The following is a 19,185-nucleotide window of genomic DNA, read 5'->3' as shown; positions in this document are numbered from 1 at the left end:
GGTTTTTAAATGTCCAATTTTCCCTTTGAGCTACAAACTCTTGACAATGCATCTGCAATCAGATTCTCTCATTCAGCAACATGTATAATCTGTAGATTAAATGGTGGCAGTAATAAACTCCATCTGAATAGCCTTGGACTTCTGTCTCAAACTTTGTCCAGAAACTTTGAAGGGTTGTGGTCTGTATAAACAGTTGTTTCTGACCAATTGTTTGCAACATAAACCTCAAAATGCTGCAATGCTAACACCAGACACAGAGTCTCCTTTTCGATCATTGAATATCTTCTCTGTTGCACATTCAACTTCTGTGAAAAATATCCCGTAAGTTTCTCAATTCTAGTTTCATCTTCTTGTAACAGGAAGGCCCCAATGCCTATATCACTTGTGTCAATGGCCAACTTAAATTGCTTGGCATAATTGGGTACTACCAAAACGGGTGTTGGAGTCAATACAGTTTTCAAACTGTCAAATGCCTTTTGACGCTCCTGTGTCCATTGAAACTTCTTGTTCATTTTTAATAGTTCAGTCAATGGAACGACCACACTGATAAAATTTGACACCAATTTCCAGGAAAAACCCACTCATACTTAGAAATCTCAAAACTTCTCATTTTGTAGTAGGCTCGGGGAAATCTACGATAACATTGACATTCACATCTCTCAGAGCCACCTTACCATGTCCAATGGTATGGTCTAGATATGTAATTTGCAGTTTTGCAAATGCACTTTTAACCAAGTTCAACACAAAATTAGCTCCTTGTAATTGACAAAACAATTATTCCAGATGTTGGAAACGCTCCTCCCACATTTGACTGAACACTATCAAGTTGTCAATATAAACAGCATAATTTTACAATAAATCACAATATTATGAAAATTATTATATCTTCATGACAATGTGTAATTGCTTTCTTAAAGGAAAGAAGGTTTTGTGTGTTATGCCTTGCAATGTTTTCAGTGCATTTTCATACTGGGAAGAACCTTCAGGTCGGTGAGTGGGGGCAGGCCCCGCTCGCCTATGCGTAAAATGAAGCATGGTGACGTCAGAGGGGGTGCAGAGGAGATTCACCAGGATGTTGCCTGGAATGAAACATTTAAGTTATGAAGAGAGGTTGGATAAACTTGGGTTGTTTTCATTAGAGCAGAGAAGACTGAGGGGCAACCTGATCGAGGTGTACAAGATTATGGACAGGGTGGATAGGGAGCAGCTGTTCCCCTTAGTTGAAGGGTCAGTCACAAGGTGAGGGGCAGGAGGTTTAGGGGGGATGTGAGGAAAAACTTTTTTACCCAGAGGGTAGTGACGGTCTGGAATGCGCTGCCTGGGAGGGTGGTGGAGGTGGATTGCCTCACATCCTTTAAAAAGTACCTTGGCACATCATAACATTCAAGGCTATGGGCCAAGTGCTGGTAAATGGGATTAGGTAGATAGGACAGGTGTTTCTCACGTGTTGGCGCAGACTCGATGGGTCAAAGAGCCTCTTCTGTACTCTGTGATTCTGGGTGTATGTCCCGACATCACCTCAAGTCATTCTTATCCTCAGTTCGGCAGGCACGCAGTGGAGCCGGCTGCGCGCTCGCTGAACTGTCAAAGGCCTAATAAGGCCATTTAAACAGCAATTGAAGTAATTAACAGGGCTGTCCGTCCAACCTTAAGGTTGTCGGGCAGGCGAAGAGCCCAGGCGGCCTTCGCATTTGTCATGAAACCTTATCCACAGGCGGAATGAAGTTTCATGAAGGGTTTATAAATTAGATAGATTTTTTAATTAAAGTTCATTGACATGTCCCAGCTCATGTGACACTGGGCAATCAGCTGTCTGCTCGCCGACCTGTCAATGGCCAACTGAGGCCATTGACGGGCTCATTAAGATAATTAAAGACCTGCCTGTCCAAGCTTAAGGCTGGCGGGAAGGCCAGGAGCTCCAGCCGGCTCCAAATTATTCATGAAATTTCATCCACTGGCGGGATGAAGTTTCATGTCCGTTTTTTAAACATTTAATGCATTGTATGTGTTTATTATTAACACGCCCCATCTTGTGTGACATTGTCACATGAGGGGGACATGTTAATAATTTCAATATTTATCTATTTTTTTAGACTTTACTTTCCTGTCACAAATCTCCCTGAGACAGGACTTTGCCTCAGGGAGCAGTGCGCTCGTTCGCACTCATGCGGGAAAGAGCGCACTTTGACAGCTGGGGATTCCCTCTCCCCTCCCGCACAGGAAATGCATAGCGCTTCCTGTCGGGCAGGCCGCTGGGCGGGTCTTAATTGGCCCGCCCACTCAAAATGGTTGGCGGGCCACGTTTCGGTGGTGGGGGTTGGCTGTCCGCCCGCCGCTGAGCCGGTGGGACCCGCAGGCCATCCGAGGGCAAAATTCTGCCCACCGTCACATGAGGGGACATGTCTTAAAATTTTTTCTTTTCTTTATTAAAATTTTTAAATATCAAACTAATCTGTGCCCCGACTCTCCCTCCTCCCCCACCACCCCCATACTTCCGGGTGCGCTTCACGCTGGGCCGGCCTTAATTGGCACCCGCTCACACAAAATGGCTGCACACTCGCCCGCTCCCGCCCAACCCCACCCCCCCCCCCCCCCCCCCACCGCCGACGGGGAGAAAATTCTCCCACCGTGTACCATTTAATTAGATTTTATTAAATATTTTTATTCCTGTGAATGTTTTTATTAAGGTGAAAATTTGAAATAATTTGGGGGACTTTTCATTTCTAATTACAGTAATCTTGTTTTTAAAAAATGGCTGTCAATGCTTAATAACTCATTGAAAAGTAGGTGGTAGGGGAAGCATTTTCAGGGCTTCAGCAGAGCAGGAATAGGTTAAAAAAGAGGGGGCAGGTGAAAAGGAATTCTTCCAATATCAGCATGCACTAAGCTGTCAAGATGTAAATTGCAGATTATCTTGACAGGTGGCAAATGAAAAAATAAGAAATGATGAGAGTTTTTTTTTGATGCATTGCAGTACAGTATTTTGTATTTAAGTGGCAAAGATGATAGAAGGCATGCGAGCAAGATTTGAAGGTACCTGAGCTAAAATGATGTGTCATTATGCCACCAATCATCTCTCGCAGCCTTGCTGCATCCGTCTACCGGCAACCGAAGACAGTCACCTCCTCACGCAGAGAATCAGTTGCTGCCACCAAATTTCAACACAGGAATGCATTCATGGTGGCAAACAAAGTCTTAATTGTTCTGCCTTATACTGATTCCAACCTAGTGAGTTGATTTGTTGGCCAAATGCCCGTCAAACGGATGTCTGAATCATCAGTCAACATGGCCAGCACTCTTATCTTTTATTTTGCTGAAGAGAAGCAGGATTCTGATATCTAAATGCCCAGTTTTAGTTGAGAAATTACAGGGGATCATTCATGACAGTAATGTGGCCATTGTCCATCAGCTTTTTCCTCCTCCTCCTCCTCTGTAAACTGTAGTTACTAAGGAGTAACCTAATACATATGTACATGTTGGTCTGGAGAAATATTTGGAAAATTAAATGATCCCATGACAGTGGGAAAAAAGGAACAAAGGCTCAATGATTAAAGACACAACAACAACTTGCATTTATATAGCACATATAGTACTGTACCATAGTAAAACCTCCAAGACAAATGAGTCACTGATTTTTAGATTCTTCTACACAGCACCCTATTCTAAAGATCCAGGGATGGGCAATAACTGACAGCCTTGCCAGTGATGCTTACATCATAAATACAAAATGATCAATATATGTGATAGACTTCTGGGTGGAGTGGTGAAGGTGAAGATCCTCGAATCATTTAAGAAACAATTGGATGCAGTGATCAGGTTCTGTAGGAACCTTGTGAATGGATGGGCTACTCCGGCTGACTGGATTTTCTCATCTGTATTAATTTGGTTATCAATATATCTTGCTGTGGGCCATTGGCATAACTTCTGTGGTGGGCATTGAGACCCCAGCATCAGGAATAACTAGTGTAACCTTCCAGGAGGTGGCTGCCTAATTGTCTGTGTCCGTGTCCCCCATCCCATTCGAATGGTGGGAAATTACTATTGGTTTCAAAAGATGATTCCTGAGTAGGGCCTTAATTATCTCTGTGGAATGGGCTGCCAGCTTTGTTCCCAGCTGACCCCTGGGAAAGTCTCCTGGAGGTGGCTAGGCGTTCCGATGAAATTTCCCCCTATTTTCCTGGCCCGTCCCTACCTCCAAGCCTGGTTCCAGGGGACTAGAAAAACTCATCCCATTTCCTCTTATTATGAGTGAAGGAATTTAACTTGTATTCCTGTACAGAATGTTTTAATTTTATGCTTCGCAATTTATGTCATACATGAGCCATTTGAGCTGGTGACAGCTGCTTTTAGCCTAGGTTTAGCAAAGATTGGATAAAGATTACTTCTATTGGTGATTAACACGCTTTTTCTTGGAGCAGTTTTATGTTATCTGGACTCATACTGCAATCATTTTGACTTGGAAATATTTCTTTATTGGGGGAATGGTTTTCCAAATGGACTGACTTCCATTGTAGTGAGCTGAGTCAATGGGAACTTGCTCTGTTAGAAAAGATCAATACAAACTAAGAGGGGAAAATTAATATGCTCCAAAAGACTGACGTGCAAGGTTGCAAGGGATAAGAGCGGGAAACACCTGCAAAGGGTAGTGGAAATCTCAAACTCTCTTTCCCTGAAAAGGCTGGGGATGCTCATGGGCTGAATGGCTGACTTCAGTTTCCATGTACCATAAAATGTTTGTTATCCGGCAAGCTCCAGGAATGGATGGTCCCGGGCAATCTAAAGGTCAAGTGCCAGATGGCACAAAGCTTTGTGTAGAATCTGCATTCTTGAGAGAAAAGTAATGATGGTAGAGCAGGACTGCTCCATCAGCAACCACAGACATTTTTTGAGAGGCAGACAGCCTGTTCAAATCTTGTATTTATTCATGCTAACTAACATTAAGGAAAGGCACCTTCCTTTTGAAGGTAACAGTTGTAGGCTGTGAAAAAAGATAGGGAATTCTGTCGTAACTTGTCCATTTCAGATGTGTTGAGAAACCAGTCAGTCAGCACCTTCAAGTTATTTTGCATACTGGGAGTGTTTGGGAAAAAATAAATTGCACTTCATCTCTTCCAGGATTTGGAGAGAAATCAAAATTACTCTGGTGTATTTTAAACAAAAGGATTTATATTAAAAATATTTGCATTTTATTTAATCCACGAGTTTTCTCTCCCCTTGTTTTTTTTTCCAGCTGTTGTAACCGCGGTAACCTGTTCTCAACAAGTGCCAGCTTATCTACCAGGCCAAGGGTACCAACCTGTGCCTCTTCAATTATCTCCTGCACAGCTAGTGATGCCCACAGCTCCATATCCTAAACAGCATCCAGTGGCATACCCAAATTATTGCCCACCACCCACCTACCAAGAAGCTGCCTCCAGTAAGTAAACTGAATGTTGCAGAATGCATTTTATATTGGTGATTTAAACCTTCCCTGTAAAGCAGTGCATTTACTGATAAAAGGTTGTGTTTTCACTGTGGGAATATCTTGGCCATCCTAACTGTTAGTTTATAGATTTTTTTGCTACAAATGAAGAGCTGTGTTTCTTCCAAGCAACATTTTACGATGGCCTGTATCTAATATGAAATAACTGCTTTTCCTTGGATTGAGGTTTGTAGGGACTGTTGGGTAGGAAGTTATTTTCGACTTAGCAGGCCTCACTACGTTGATTAAAAGAAAACTGCAGTGAGGCAGTATAATCTATTCTTCACTCATTTCCAATTTGAAATATAGATTTACACAGTAAAATGCAAAAGTTAATTCAATCCCTGAGAACAATTCTGGTGGATAGCTGGCAGCATGAGGTTGACCAGTAATTGTGGCTGGGGGCCTGGATCATTTTGGGGGTCGTGCCTCATCTGCTTTGGAACAGTGCAGGCTGTGGATGTGGGTTACTGCAGTATTTGGCAGCCTTGCCAGCTGTCTTACCGAAGAGGGTAGTTAACTTCAGGTGGGAGGAGACAGGCCCAAAGACAGAAGGAGCTAAAGCAGCAATGGATTTGTGGAGCTTAGAGGAACACTAGCTCCACCCAGGCCCAGTAAAAGGAGGAACTTGGCTGCAGGATCCTCACTGTGTAATGCAGGCTGTGAATGTGGTATTTCTCGACCCATTTACTCAGCGAATAGCTATAACTATATTTTTCCAATTAAGAAAACTAAGCACAGAATGTGTAGATGATAGTTTTGTGTCTTCGTTAGTTATTTTCCAAGTATTTCTTTAAGTGTCACGTAGTAACTTTGAAAACATGATTTAAAAATCAGGATCTGATTTGTGCAGATTCCAAGAATTTCATCTCAGCTTACAACAGACAAATAGAGGAAATTAAAATGTGTTCATTTTCCTTTACTTGCAAAGTTCAGGCCTATAACGGCAATGCTGCGACTTTAAAGCCTATTTGCCCAATGCTAACCATCAAGTATTTTTCTTCTGTTGTTATAGTGGGACAACCTCAACGCTATCCTGCAACACAGCCTTTTTGCACTCCTGTTGCCAACACTGGAGATAATCCAGCCTTTGTGGATGCACATATTTGAACACATGACCAGCTCTGTCCTCAAATGCTTACACCTGCTTTCACCATCCTCTCACCATCCTTCAATCCTTAACACAAAATTGCTTCAGTATTTAGAACAAGCAACTGCCCTTCTGAACCTTGGCCTTTAAAGCTACACAACAAGGAGAAATCTACTCTGGAGCGCTTTTCAGAACAAATTTTCAATGTGGGCTTGTATCTATCTGGCAATTGCAAATGGATGCTCGGTTATTTGAGTGCCAGCACAGGCTTGATGGGCCAAATTATCTCCTTCTGCACGGTATCATTGTGGGATTCTAATTCAGTCACATGACAGGGAGACCTGCTAATTTGCGTAGAGGTCAGGTCCGAACTGAATCCCATCCAGTTTGTGTTCATTCACAAATGATCCAAGTTGATCTCTTCCCACAACAAATCAGAGACTCTACGTTGCCTCTTTGCTGAAGTGAGCTCTTCTAATGCACAATTCCTCAGAAAGGTCCTCATAACATCTATGTTTCCTGATGCACTTCCTTAGAGGGTACCTGATACTACTTAGCTTCACTCTGTGCTGTTCCTCTTTCTCCTCCTCGATGAATTGGTAGGCCCACTGAGAATGTCATACCAGCTCCAGAAAAGCCTTTGGGTCTGGGGAGGGGTAAAAATCCAAACATATGCCCGTATGCTCATCCTGCTAGAAATTAGTCTAAGAAAAGTAAAACATTTTGTAGTCAGAAATAAAAAAACTTTATAAATATATTTCCCAGTTGTACAAACCAATGGGTGGAATTTTCCGGCCCTGTGGTGGCGGGGGTTGGGCTGTAAAATGTGGCAAGCCGTTGAAAATTCCATTGACTTCGGCCAGGCCGTAAAATCCCGCTGGCATAAAATTCCACCCCACGTGTTCCTGATTTGTCACACTGCTTGTCCAGCATCCAGTACTGGATGAGTAGAAATCTCCTCCAATTAAATATTGGAAAGACCTTTCACTCCCTGCCACTAATTCTGTTGCCTAACCACGGACACTATCCCTCTCCCTGGCAGCTGCCTGAAGCTGAATCAGACTGTTTTCAACCTTGGTTTTGACTTTGACCTTTCTGACCATATAACCATTACATCACTAAGGCCACCTAATTCTACCTCTGTAATGCTATCCACCTTTGCCCCTGCCTCAACTCACCTTCTATTGAAACCCTCATCCATGATTTTGTTACTTCTAGACTTGACTATCCCAATGCATACCTGGCTAGTGTCCATCTTTCATCCTTCAGAAACTTGATCTCATTCAATACTCTGCGCCTCACATGTCAACTCACACCATGTCCCATTCACACATTACCCCTATGCTTGCTGATCTATACTGGCCTTTAGTCCAGCAATACCTGAATATTAACATTCTCATTCTTGTTTTCAACACTTATCTCACCACATCATATCTCTGTAGTGCTTCCTCCAGCACTACAATCCTCTTGGATCTCTGCACTCCTCCAATTTTAGCTTCTTACAATTCCCACATTCTAATCGCTTCACCAGCAGCAGACATGTCTTCAGCTGCCTAGGCCCTAAATTCTGCAAGCCCTTCCCTAAACCTTCTTTTTAATTCATTTTCAGGAAGTGAGTATCACTGACTAGGCCAGCAATAATGGCCCATCCCTAATTGCCATCTCCACCTTCCTTCCTCCTTTAAATCTATCTCATTAACCAATCTATCCTAATATCTTCTTGTGTGGCTCAGTGTCAAGTTTTGTTTGCCAACACTTCTGTGAAGTGCATTGGGGCATTTTACTACATAAAAGGTGTTATGTAAACACAAGATATTATTTTTGTCTAACTCTTCAAACACATCATGCTCAAAATCATGCCTTGATCAGGTGAACTTGGTAGCTGCCATGATGCCAGTATCTTGGTCTAATGCATCCAGACTGCATTAGTAGGGCTAACCCAGGAAACTTGCTGATGCAAGCCCAGGAAACTTGCAGTTATTACATCATTAGCCCTTCCTCTGACAAGTACAAATCTAGCCAATAGGACTTGACAGCTAATCATGGGAAGACTTGAAAAGCACAAGGAAACTCGGGACAGAGGAGTGTTTTAATGGTTCAAAATTGATGAAAATAATTTCCTGCTGATATTCCTACCATCACTCTTAAAAAAAGTTAGGAAATTTCCCCTCCCAAAATATCTAATATTGGGCATTCATTTCCTATGAGCTTACTATTTCTGAAGGTTTTCATTTCAGTTTGAATCTTATTGTAATAACTCCCTAGCTTGATAACTTGATATCTAGAAAAATGTAGGGAATTCAGGTGTATTATGGCACAGCAGTTGTTAAAAGCTGAGTTATTTAGAACTTTAAACAACTGCCATAATCTATATTTTCAAGTGGTATGTTTTGAGTTGCCGCTCTAAATTCAGAAATAAGACCACTAGTTCTCGAGAGCTTTTATATCAAACTACATGAGACATTTATTAATTTACACAAGTTAAGCATGTACACATGGCTACAAATTACTACTATCATAACTTTTAACAAATTCCCAAACTAATCTCCACCAGTGCAAAACAATCCAGACTTTAAGCAGAAACCAGGCAAACCATTTTCACCTTACAAATTCAAAATGAGGTTCCTTTCACTTTGGTTCCTTTGCAGACACAGTTATAAGTTTACAAGCTTTGATCTTACATTATCTCTGCTCTGCATGCACAAAACTGCCCTGTTATACCCAGCACTTCTCTTTGAATGTAAATTCTCATTGTATCACCAGCTCCTTTGAACTCCACCACTTCAAACAATAACCCCTTTTCATAGTACCAATTTTATTAGTAATATGAACATTGCTTGGTCTCTGCTAGCTAGGTGCCAGATTTCACCCCCTTCTTGAATGCTCTATTCAACAAAATAAAAATGTACTCTACCTCTCTTACATCTCAAAACTAGTACACGTCAAAGCACCCAGACTAGCTGGCTTTAATCTAATTAAGACATATACACACAATAAACCTCTATTTAAAAAAATAATAATTTCCAATAACATTGTATGCATTAATAGCTTCAGGATAAGGTGCAGCAAACAAAGTATGCTGGAATTAATCATGATGCTGCAGTGATTCCATGTGCATTTTGTTTTAGACTGTGTGATTATAAAAATGTTCAGTAGTTAAAATTTAAAGAGTGTTTTGGAAACAACGTGCAAAGTGCATTTAAGATCTTTTCTTTTAGCAATTTGGTCATGCTATCTTTCTTTGGATTTTACATACTTCAGATTTTATGATGTTTTAGGAGATCCTTTGTTTGTGAATGAAGATAAAATAAATTACCAGTGCCTTTCGGAGTTCCAATTCATGATCTTAAGAGCTGTTCAAAATTTTGCAAACATAATAAACACATTTTATTTCTCAACATTTCTGTGTAATGTGTAGAGTTTGTTGACAGTAAGGTTACATAATATAACTGTTGTCTAAATAGGAAACAAAGAAAGACTTGCATTTATATATTGGCTTCAGTATGTTCCAATGAATTTCACAGCCAGCAAAGTACTTTGTGCATGTTGTAATGTAGGGAACATAGCAACCAATGTGCACACGGCAAGGCACCACAAACAACAATGAGATAAATAACCATATAACCTGTTTTAGTGATGTTGGTTGCAGGATAAATATTGGTCAGGACAGCAGAGAGAACTCCCCTCCACTTCTTCAAAATAGTGTCATGAGACGTCGTGGGGCTTTGGTTTAACCTCTCATCCTAAAGACAGCACTTCTGACAGTGCAGGGCTCCCATGGTACTGCACAGGAGTGTTGGTCTGGATCTTGTGCAGATCTCTCTAGAGTTGGCCTTGAACCCATGATTTACAGAATGAGAGGTGAAAGTGCTAGCAATGAGCCATGGCAAACACTTAAGAACACATTGGAGACAGTGACAGCCTGGAAGATAGTGGTGACAGATGCCAGAGAACTTCTAAGAACATTAGTGGCTTCTGGGGTGATAGAATCACTAATCCTACAGAGGTTTACAGCAGAACACTGCCACAGGACTCGCAAGAGACTGGGACTATTCAGCTGTAATAATCAGTAGCACCTCTAAACCTGTATCCTGCACCACTGAATTGCATTGTCTAAGTGCAGAAATCACTGGCTCTCCAGAATTAAAATGAGTTTCTTTAAGTTAATGGCTTCACGAAAGAATTTTAGTCATGTGCCTAGCACTCTTTCCACTGAAAAATGGAGGATGTTCAGTAGTTTATTCATAATTACTATTCTGAGACAAGAGTCATTTCTGGTCTCTAAGGCTCCAAAGGATATCACAGTCATGCTGCGCTCAATCACAGTTCACTCAGCCAGCATCACATAGGGGTGATGGATTAGGAATTAGAACAACAAGTCAGCTGCCATAAAGAGTGTTAAGGAGTAGATTGGAAGATTTTTTTTTAAATAAATGCACTTCCTAGTGAAGACTGTTATTTGAGGTAAATACCTCGCATGGAATTTTGTATTAATTTCTATGTAAGCTCTCAAATGAAAATATCTGTCTTAGGAAGTCTTGGACAGTGAAGAATTTTGTGAGTGTTTTGTGTTGGTGGAGGGGGGCAGAGGTTGGTTGAAAATGACTTTTCCTTTGCAAGTCAATTTTTATTTATTAAAACCACTATCAGTTGTACTATCTTTACCCTGTCACTTTCTATTGCATTTCCTTTCCTTCCTGTGCACACTTCTCATTCTGTGGAGCTTCCTCCCCCATACCATCATCACCTTTAGATCCCAGAAACAGCAATTCTTTCCTCAAAGCAATGTCTCTTCATATCAAGGTGTAAGTGCCTTTAAGGTATGAATCAGCCATGCTCTAATTAAATGATGGATTAAGGTCTAGGGCTGAATGACTTACTCCTGTTCCTTGTTCCTATTTTATGAAACACTCAACATGCTAAGATGATACTGGAAACTATGGCTGGGCTCTACCAGATATATTCTGGGTTCTCAGAAAGTTGATGATACATACTATGCTTACGTGGGCCTCATTATAATTGTTCTTCCCACGTGTCTGTGGAAGCCTTACATTAGCCATCAGCCATGTCTGGAAGAAATAGCCCTAGTCACCAATTAACCATCCTAATGATAGCTTTGAGTCATAAGCTCTGGAATGGTGGATTGTTGCAAAATGAAAGGTTCATGGCGGATTCCCTGGTAAATTGGGATTGGCATGTAAAATCACGTGATTAGCACAGAACACTTTTTATTCAGCAAATGCTGGGTGGGAGTTTGTCGGGGTCTTTGAATCACACATGAGTGTTAAGGACAAACTGTTTGTCAGCCTCCTGCTTTCTCGGTTTCCCAAGAACACTCTAAGTAATCACAAGACTTGATAATCTTTTAAATGAAAACCAAATCAACAAAATTGGGATAAATCAGGCACAGCCCCTAATTCAGGTCAGCTGTAAAACCAAGAACAAAGTTTAAAGGAAACTTACAAACTTTAAATCAAAATGTGATTAAAGGGGTCAACAAAACACCCCAGTCCCCGTGGTGCCCACCGAGCACGGAAGGCCTCGAGAGTGCCAGCAGACACCACGTGCTCCTTCTCCAGGGACATCCAGCAGCGAACGTAGCCGCGGAAGAGGGACTCCCCCGTCGATCGCCCGCTGCCTGGACCTGTTAATGGCCAACTTGGCCAGGCCCAGGAGCAGGTTCACGAGGAGGTCCTCCTCCTTCCCGACCCCCTTCCACACCGGGTGCCCATAGATCAGGAGCGTGGGGCTGAAGTGCAAACAAAACATCAATAAAAGATTTTTCAAATAACTAAAAAGGGAGTGCAGTCTACAACACCCTACGTACACATGGTCCATGGACTCCACAACACCGCAAAAAGGGCACATGTCCTGAGAGTCCGTGAACCTATGCATCCTCTTATTATAAGGGACTGCTGCATGCAACACCCTCCAACCCAGGTCCCCGATAGAAAGGGGGAGGACACCTCCGTAGAGGGCCTCCCATCGGGGGCCTCCGCCGCCGGACGGCAACAAGGCACACCAGGGCGTGTCCGGTCGACGGACAAGGGCGAGAAAATGGAAGGTGTGCAGCAGCAGTCCGTACAAAAAGCCCCTCTTTGCCGTGCCAAAAGGCACAGAGGGCATGTCCCCGAGGCGGCTCATATTGCGGGGCACCAGCACCCGAGGGAGGGTTCGGGGCTTGGGGCCAATGTGGAATTCTGTCCGAACAGGGAAACGCTCAGACGGAAGACCACCGCGCACCTGGGCCACCTCAAGACCCAAAATAACGTCAGGTCCGAGCACAACCTCAGGTCTTGGATGGCATCGGCTGCGACCTGGACACTCACAGACGCGCGTCGCGCCAACTCCTGCGGGAGCATCCAGCCCAGTCCTCCGCCACCCAGCACGTCCCCGATCCTGGTCACCCCTGCGGCCACAGCCCTCCTCTCCGCCAACCACTGAAAAGGACGGAGGGGCAGATTCCTGAGCAGCGGCTCTCTGACGATAGCCGCGGAGTAGAGGGAACAGACTTTATTGTTATCCACTATGGGTGATTGGCCTAACTGTACACAGAGAGTAGCTAGCTATTGGCTTCACATTCAATTGATCAAGTCCTCTGTAAAACTGTTGAAAACCATGTTCCTTTATACACCATATTTTGCTATTCAAAAGTACATGCCACAGAAAAGACCTCTGATTACCTGTTGCTGAACCATCTGGAAACAGTCTTCTCACATAAACAGTTGTAGTTATTTACTTCAAAAATACTTTTCTCAAACAAGTCTTCCTGACTTAACTGTTCCTGAATCCTTTAAAGAGCAGGCTTTGATGGAGATAACTGAAACATTAACTGTATTTCTCTCTCCTGCTGCCTGACCTACTGCGTATTTCCAGCATTTTCTGTTTTTATTTCAGATTTTATTCATCGTTGTCTTTCCATGCTATGGTTAATAGATCTCTCTGCCTACGTTTATTACCCTAGCCAATGTTGTGTTTTTCTTCGCCTTGTGCTTCCTCAAGCCATGCATAAGGGATTGGTTAACACAAAAATACATAGGATCATTTATTAAGGATCTGAGAAGTTGGTAGCAGTATCACACAGTTGGAGAACTTGCACACATTTCTGAGTTGGTACTTCCTCAGAACAAATGGGCAGAATTTTTACTCCCAAGTCGGGAATGCAGAGTCAGGAAAATTCCCAACTCTGCAAACCTGACTCTGGAGGAAGTGACCCGGATCTTTGGATCCTTGTTCTCGGGGATGTTAATGAGATGTTATGCCAGATGAGATGCCAGATGTTAATGAGAGTCGGGCCCGCCGCCCCAGAAACATCGTGCAGGCAAGCCACAGGTTCTGCCAGACGCTGAGGCAGGCTATATGAAATGCATGCCTTGGTGCTTTGACACTTCATCCCAGCTGTAAACAAAATGAAAGCATAAATAGCCCTCTAGCCCTCACCGTTCATATTCCCACACTCCTCATGCCCCAGCCATGCCAACTCCTGCCACCTCATGCCCCTCCACCTACCTATATGGCCCCTCATACCCTTCATGACAACCTATGCCCCTCTACCCACCCCCATGGTCCTTTATAGCCCTAATGCCAACTTAGTGCCAATTCATGCCAACCCATGACACCCTCACCCACAAATCTTTACCCTTACACTCTAGAATCTCAGTACCCACCATGGGCAGACCTCAGGAGTCATGGTGAGATGAAATAAAATAAAGCTCTAACTGTCTATTGCTAACTTCACTATTTAAGAAAAACTCTCATTCATAAAAACCCATTCAATAGAATTAAATTTCTCGTAGTACTTAATCCCTTATTAAAAAGCATTTCCTTCAAATACTTAATCTGTTATGAAAGCAAAAAATTTAACAGAGTACTTAACCCCTTTTGAAAGCAAACATTTGTATTCATAGCCCTGCATCAAGGACTGTTTACCCACTTAGGGCTGCCAATCAAACTGTGAACTCACAGCCACTGCCCCCACCCCCCTCCACTATGATAACATTAGGTTGTGGAATCTGTCATGTGGCACCAGTCATATAATGATAGACCTCAGGAATATGTCAACAGACGGCTAGTGAAACTGCAAGCATTTTTTTTCAAAATTTAAAGAGCTTGGGGATTTACTTGACAGCTTCACTGAGTTTATTCACTTTTCACACACAGTCTTGTCTTCTTTTAACAAATCTAAAGGGTACCTGACCTCTTCCAAAGGGGTACCTGGACCTCTCCAAGAAAGTACCTGGACCTCTCCAAGAGGGTACCCTACATCTCCAGGGAACTTTGGCAGCTTTAGACCTTTTGCTCAAATGCCTAAACTGCACCAGCCGTATTTTGGACATCCTCCTAACCAATATACCATCAGTTTGACAGCTAGTCAAGCATTTTTATATTCACAGCTGCTTCAATGAACCATAAATGTGCAAACTACAACCTACCCCTGTACCCCATCCTTGGCAAAAATGGGAGGTGCCGGGTTTGGGGGCTGGACTTCTGGGCTCCAGCACCATTTTGGCTAAGGCGCAAAGCCCTTCCATTGTTGTGAAAATTCGGGCCTTGAACCACATGTCATGTTGCATTATTTCCCCTCATTTTAACACTCGTGCCATTACTGTCCTTTATGTCTTTGCATAAGTGCTTTTCCTATATAAGACTCAAAGACAAAAAGCAGAAGACAATCCAGGTTTGCTTCTCATGACAGTTTAGAGACATCCTATATATATTATAATGCCTGTTGGTCCAAAATACAAGGAAGTTTGAAAATAAATCCTTAACTCTCTCAGACGTTTGACATACGACCCTCCAGAATTTTCAACAATGAGTTCCATCAATGGTTTCCTGCAACTGCAGGAAGATCTCCAACTTATAGAATTGTTTGTTCGCGTTTTTGATTTCACTGGGAAGGAAATAAATTATGTGGACCTTGTGAAGCGCCTATTTGTGATCTTTTGTATGCAGCATTGAGCTGCAATGAGTTGCTGTCGGGCTAATGGCACAGCTTCCCTGATGTTGCCTGGAAAGTTACAGATGCAAAGAGGTAGGGGTAGGGATGGCCTGAGCTAATACTGCTCTTCTAGTGGAAACGAACTCCATGTTTTCGCCCACCAGTTAGCACGTTTCCCAGCATGTAAGTGCAGCACTGTGAATCACACTTTCAGAAAATAATCCTACCTAAGACATGCTTGGTCTGTAGACCTTAGTGAATAAGCATTTAATTATAGGGAAGAGATGCTTTTTATGCTGCCTGACTCTAAGAGCTTCTAACCTAAAGCCCAGATTTTCATCCCTGGGGCAGGTTCACTGTGTTGGGAGATTTCCTAGCTCAGTACACCCGACCTTTAAAAATGGCTGCCCGCAGGTGGGATTTTCAGTCGGGGGTGGGTGTGAGTTGAAAACCTAGTCAGTGAGGATGACCTTGGAATGAGTGCACAGGCTGCTGGGTGCAGAGATGGCTGGGCGCAAGGCCTGCCTCTGTGCTCTGGCACTATGTTTGAATAAATAAAAAATAATAATGAAACAAATTACATCCTTCCAGCCCTCGCGCCTCACGCCCCATTCATCCCCCACACTCCCTATAACCTATCCATGCCAACCTAAGTCAATCCATGTCCCCATCTACTCCTCATAGCCCTTCTTATCCCCATGCCTACTCATGCCACTCTATCCATCATTATTGCCCCATCCTCTATATCAACTTAGTGCCCCTTATCCATCCCCATTGCCCCCAGACCCCTATGCTAACTTAGCGCTAACATGCCAACCCACATCCCCCCACCCACCAGCCTTTGCCATTTTCCCCTCCATGCCAACTTATCTAATGTCCTTGGACAGTTCCTTGACAGGTTAGACACTTCCTCTACAGCTTTGACAGCTGCACTGCTCTTTTATAGTTCCTTGACAACATGACATTTCCTTGACAGTTGGACAGTTCCTTCTCAGCAGGACAGCTCTTTTACAGCTTGACAGTTCAATGAATTTGTGCCTAAAAAGAGCATAATAATGTTCAATCTTAGCAATCCAAAGGATGTCTTACCTCTCCCAAAGGTGTCCTGGGACCCTATCTGAAGGAGTACCTTATCTTTCCAAAGAGGTACCTTGGCTACCTAAAGAAATTCACCAAGTTCAGACCTTCTCCTACCTGTTCTAATCTGCAAACTCTGGATTCCACACTTCTGTGGAGGCAGCTGGTGATTTAAATGGCCAGTTGCCTCTGTGAATTGTGCAAGTGCAAATCCCGGCCCGACTCCAGTCCTGCCCTATGAAGATGGGAAATGCCAGTTTCAGGGGCCTGGCTTAGAAATTTTGGCTATTTCCAGAACTTTCACCATGATGGAGAGGCTCTCTGTTGTGGCGAAAATCCAGGCATAAGTTTCTTGAATGTCCTCTTCTTCTCCTTTACAACATCTCTAAATAAAAAATATAATAATGAATAATCAGCGTGGATTCCAAAAGGGAAAATCTTGCTTGACTAACCTTATTGAATTTTTTGAGAAGGTAGCAGAGAGAGTAGACAATTGTAAGGTAGTAGATGTAATTAACCTGGATTTTCAAAAAGACCTTAGATGAAGTACCCCATTATAGACTAATGAATAAGGTCAGAGAATGTGAAGTCAATGGACAAAAAGTGACAGAATGAATTGCTAGCTAGCCTCAAGACAGAAAGCAGAGAGTGGGAGTAATTTTTGGCTATTCAGATTGCCAAAAAGTGGGAAATAATGTTCCACAGGAATCAGGGCTGGCAGGGTATGGTGCTGCTGGAGCACACTGGAGCGCTGCTCCGGCTCTTCCAGCCAGGGCCCAGGAGAGAGGGGTGTACATAGTTCCAAACACTGAGGCCCAGGGGCTAGATGGGCTTGGGCACGGTGTTTTAAACTGAGTTCTCGTCATCCACGCTGAGCAGCCAGAGCTTAGGACCTGACAGACTGGCTTAAAAAAAAAATTGGAACTTTCAAGCTGAGATCCGTCTGTCCGGTAAATTTCACTTGTTGCTGGGCTGCTGGTGGGGAGGTTTTGGGGGTTGCAGAGTGGGGAGGAGTGTTGGGGGGGAAGGGGATGTTGGTGGAGGGGATTGGGGTGTTGGGGAGGTTGGGGGAAGGGTGGGGAGGAGGATGGAGGGGGAGCTTGGGGGAGAGGAAGGTGGATGGAGGGTGGGTGGGGGGTTTGGGAGGGTGAGGAGTTGGGGTGGGGCTGAGGAGGGTGGAGGGAGTAGGGTGGAAGGGGAGTTTGGGGGAAAGGGTGGGGGGTTTAGGAGGGTGAGGGGGCTGGGGGTGGGAGTGGGTGTTGGAGAGGGGGTGAGAAAGAGGTTGGTGGCAATGGGGACACTAGTATTTTTCACTTAAAAAGCAGAGTTCTAATGATGTATGGGGACTCAAAAGAAAACAACATAATAGATTTAGAAATGATATGGCCAACACATTTTCTTAGAGCTCCAGCACCTCAAAATTTGCCACTACACCCCTGAGTGTTAGGCCAACTGATTTTCAGTATTTGCATTAACAACTTAGACTTTGGAATCAAAAACATAATTTCTAAATTTGCGGAAGACACCAAAATGGCAGGTGGGTGGGTTGGGGGATAATCAGTGAGTGTTTGGAATTCGCTGCCAGAGGAGGTGGTGGAAGCAGGTACGATAGTGGTGTTTAAGAGGCAGCTTGACAAATACTTGAATAGGATGAGAATAGAGTGATACAGACCCAGGAAGTGCAAAATGTTTTAGTTGACAGGCCATATGATCGGTGCAGGCTTGGAGGGCCGAAGGGCCTGTTCCTCTGCTGTACTTTTCTTTGTTCTTTGTTCTTTGCTTAGATAAAAGCAAAAAACTGCAGATGCTGCCAATCCAAAACAAAAACAAAAATAAAAATACCTGGAAAAACTCAGCAGGTCTGACAGCATCTGCGGAGAGGAACACAGTTAACGTTTCGAGTCTGTACGTTTTGTCAATGAACCTTTGGCTGGTCTGTCAAATTTTCCACCCAGCCCGTGACAAATCCTGCTGCAAATGGGACTGGAAAATCCTGGCCAATAAGTCTGTGGAACCCCCAGACAGACAATAGAATTCCCCAAGGAAGTGTAAAGGTCCCCATCTACATTATCAAGGGGGAAATGGACCATTCAGGGAGTTAATAGCTGATCCATTAATAATTAATCACCTTTGGCTATTACAATGGCTCACAGGGTGCAAGAAATTAATCATCTGACCTGTTGGAGGTCACCACTGATCTATAGAACTTCTAACAACTGATGAGAGAGAGTCTCACTGCCAGAGGGGACAATGACTGTGCTCTGAAGGCCAATCACATGACACAGCAGCCATCTTGCCTGCTGCCAGAGAGATAGAAAAAGCAGAGAGTTTGCAAGGTAATCTGAAGAAGAAGTTTGAAAATGGACTAGTAACACCATCTCTCTACCTACTGTTCTCAAGTTCGAAGCCCTATCTCTTTTACAGTTTGGAATACATCACAGAGCTAAAGAATTTCAATCAAAAGGTAATCTGCCTGCTTATATCATACTGGGGTTAACAGATCAAGTAGTTTGAAGGACACTTCAAAATCCCAAAGCAACATTTCAGAGGCACCCTAGTGCCTCAGCCATGAACAACAACGAAGGAATCATAAACAGTGAACTCTATATTTTTATCATT

At 43.3% G+C, this 19,185-nt stretch overlaps 1 protein-coding gene across 1 annotated transcript in view; it reads left to right on the top strand.

Annotated features, from left to right (window-relative positions):
• Window positions 1-9,949, top strand: part of LOC121280323 (protein shisa-5-like) — a 35,103-nt gene extending 25,154 nt beyond the window's left edge. The window contains exons 4-5 of the mRNA XM_041192199.1: window positions 5,231-5,416; window positions 6,477-9,949. Of these exons, the coding sequence (XP_041048133.1) occupies window positions 5,231-5,416; window positions 6,477-6,571 (281 nt within the window). The 3' untranslated portion in view covers window positions 6,572-9,949. The remainder of the gene's footprint in view (window positions 1-5,230; window positions 5,417-6,476) is intronic.
• Window positions 9,950-19,185: the final 9,236 nt, after the last annotated feature.

This window comes from Carcharodon carcharias, chromosome 7, assembly GCF_017639515.1.
Source record: "Carcharodon carcharias isolate sCarCar2 chromosome 7, sCarCar2.pri, whole genome shotgun sequence".
Taxonomy (NCBI): Eukaryota; Metazoa; Chordata; class Chondrichthyes; order Lamniformes; family Lamnidae; genus Carcharodon; species Carcharodon carcharias.
This window is presented reverse-complemented; position numbering and strand designations above follow the sequence as displayed.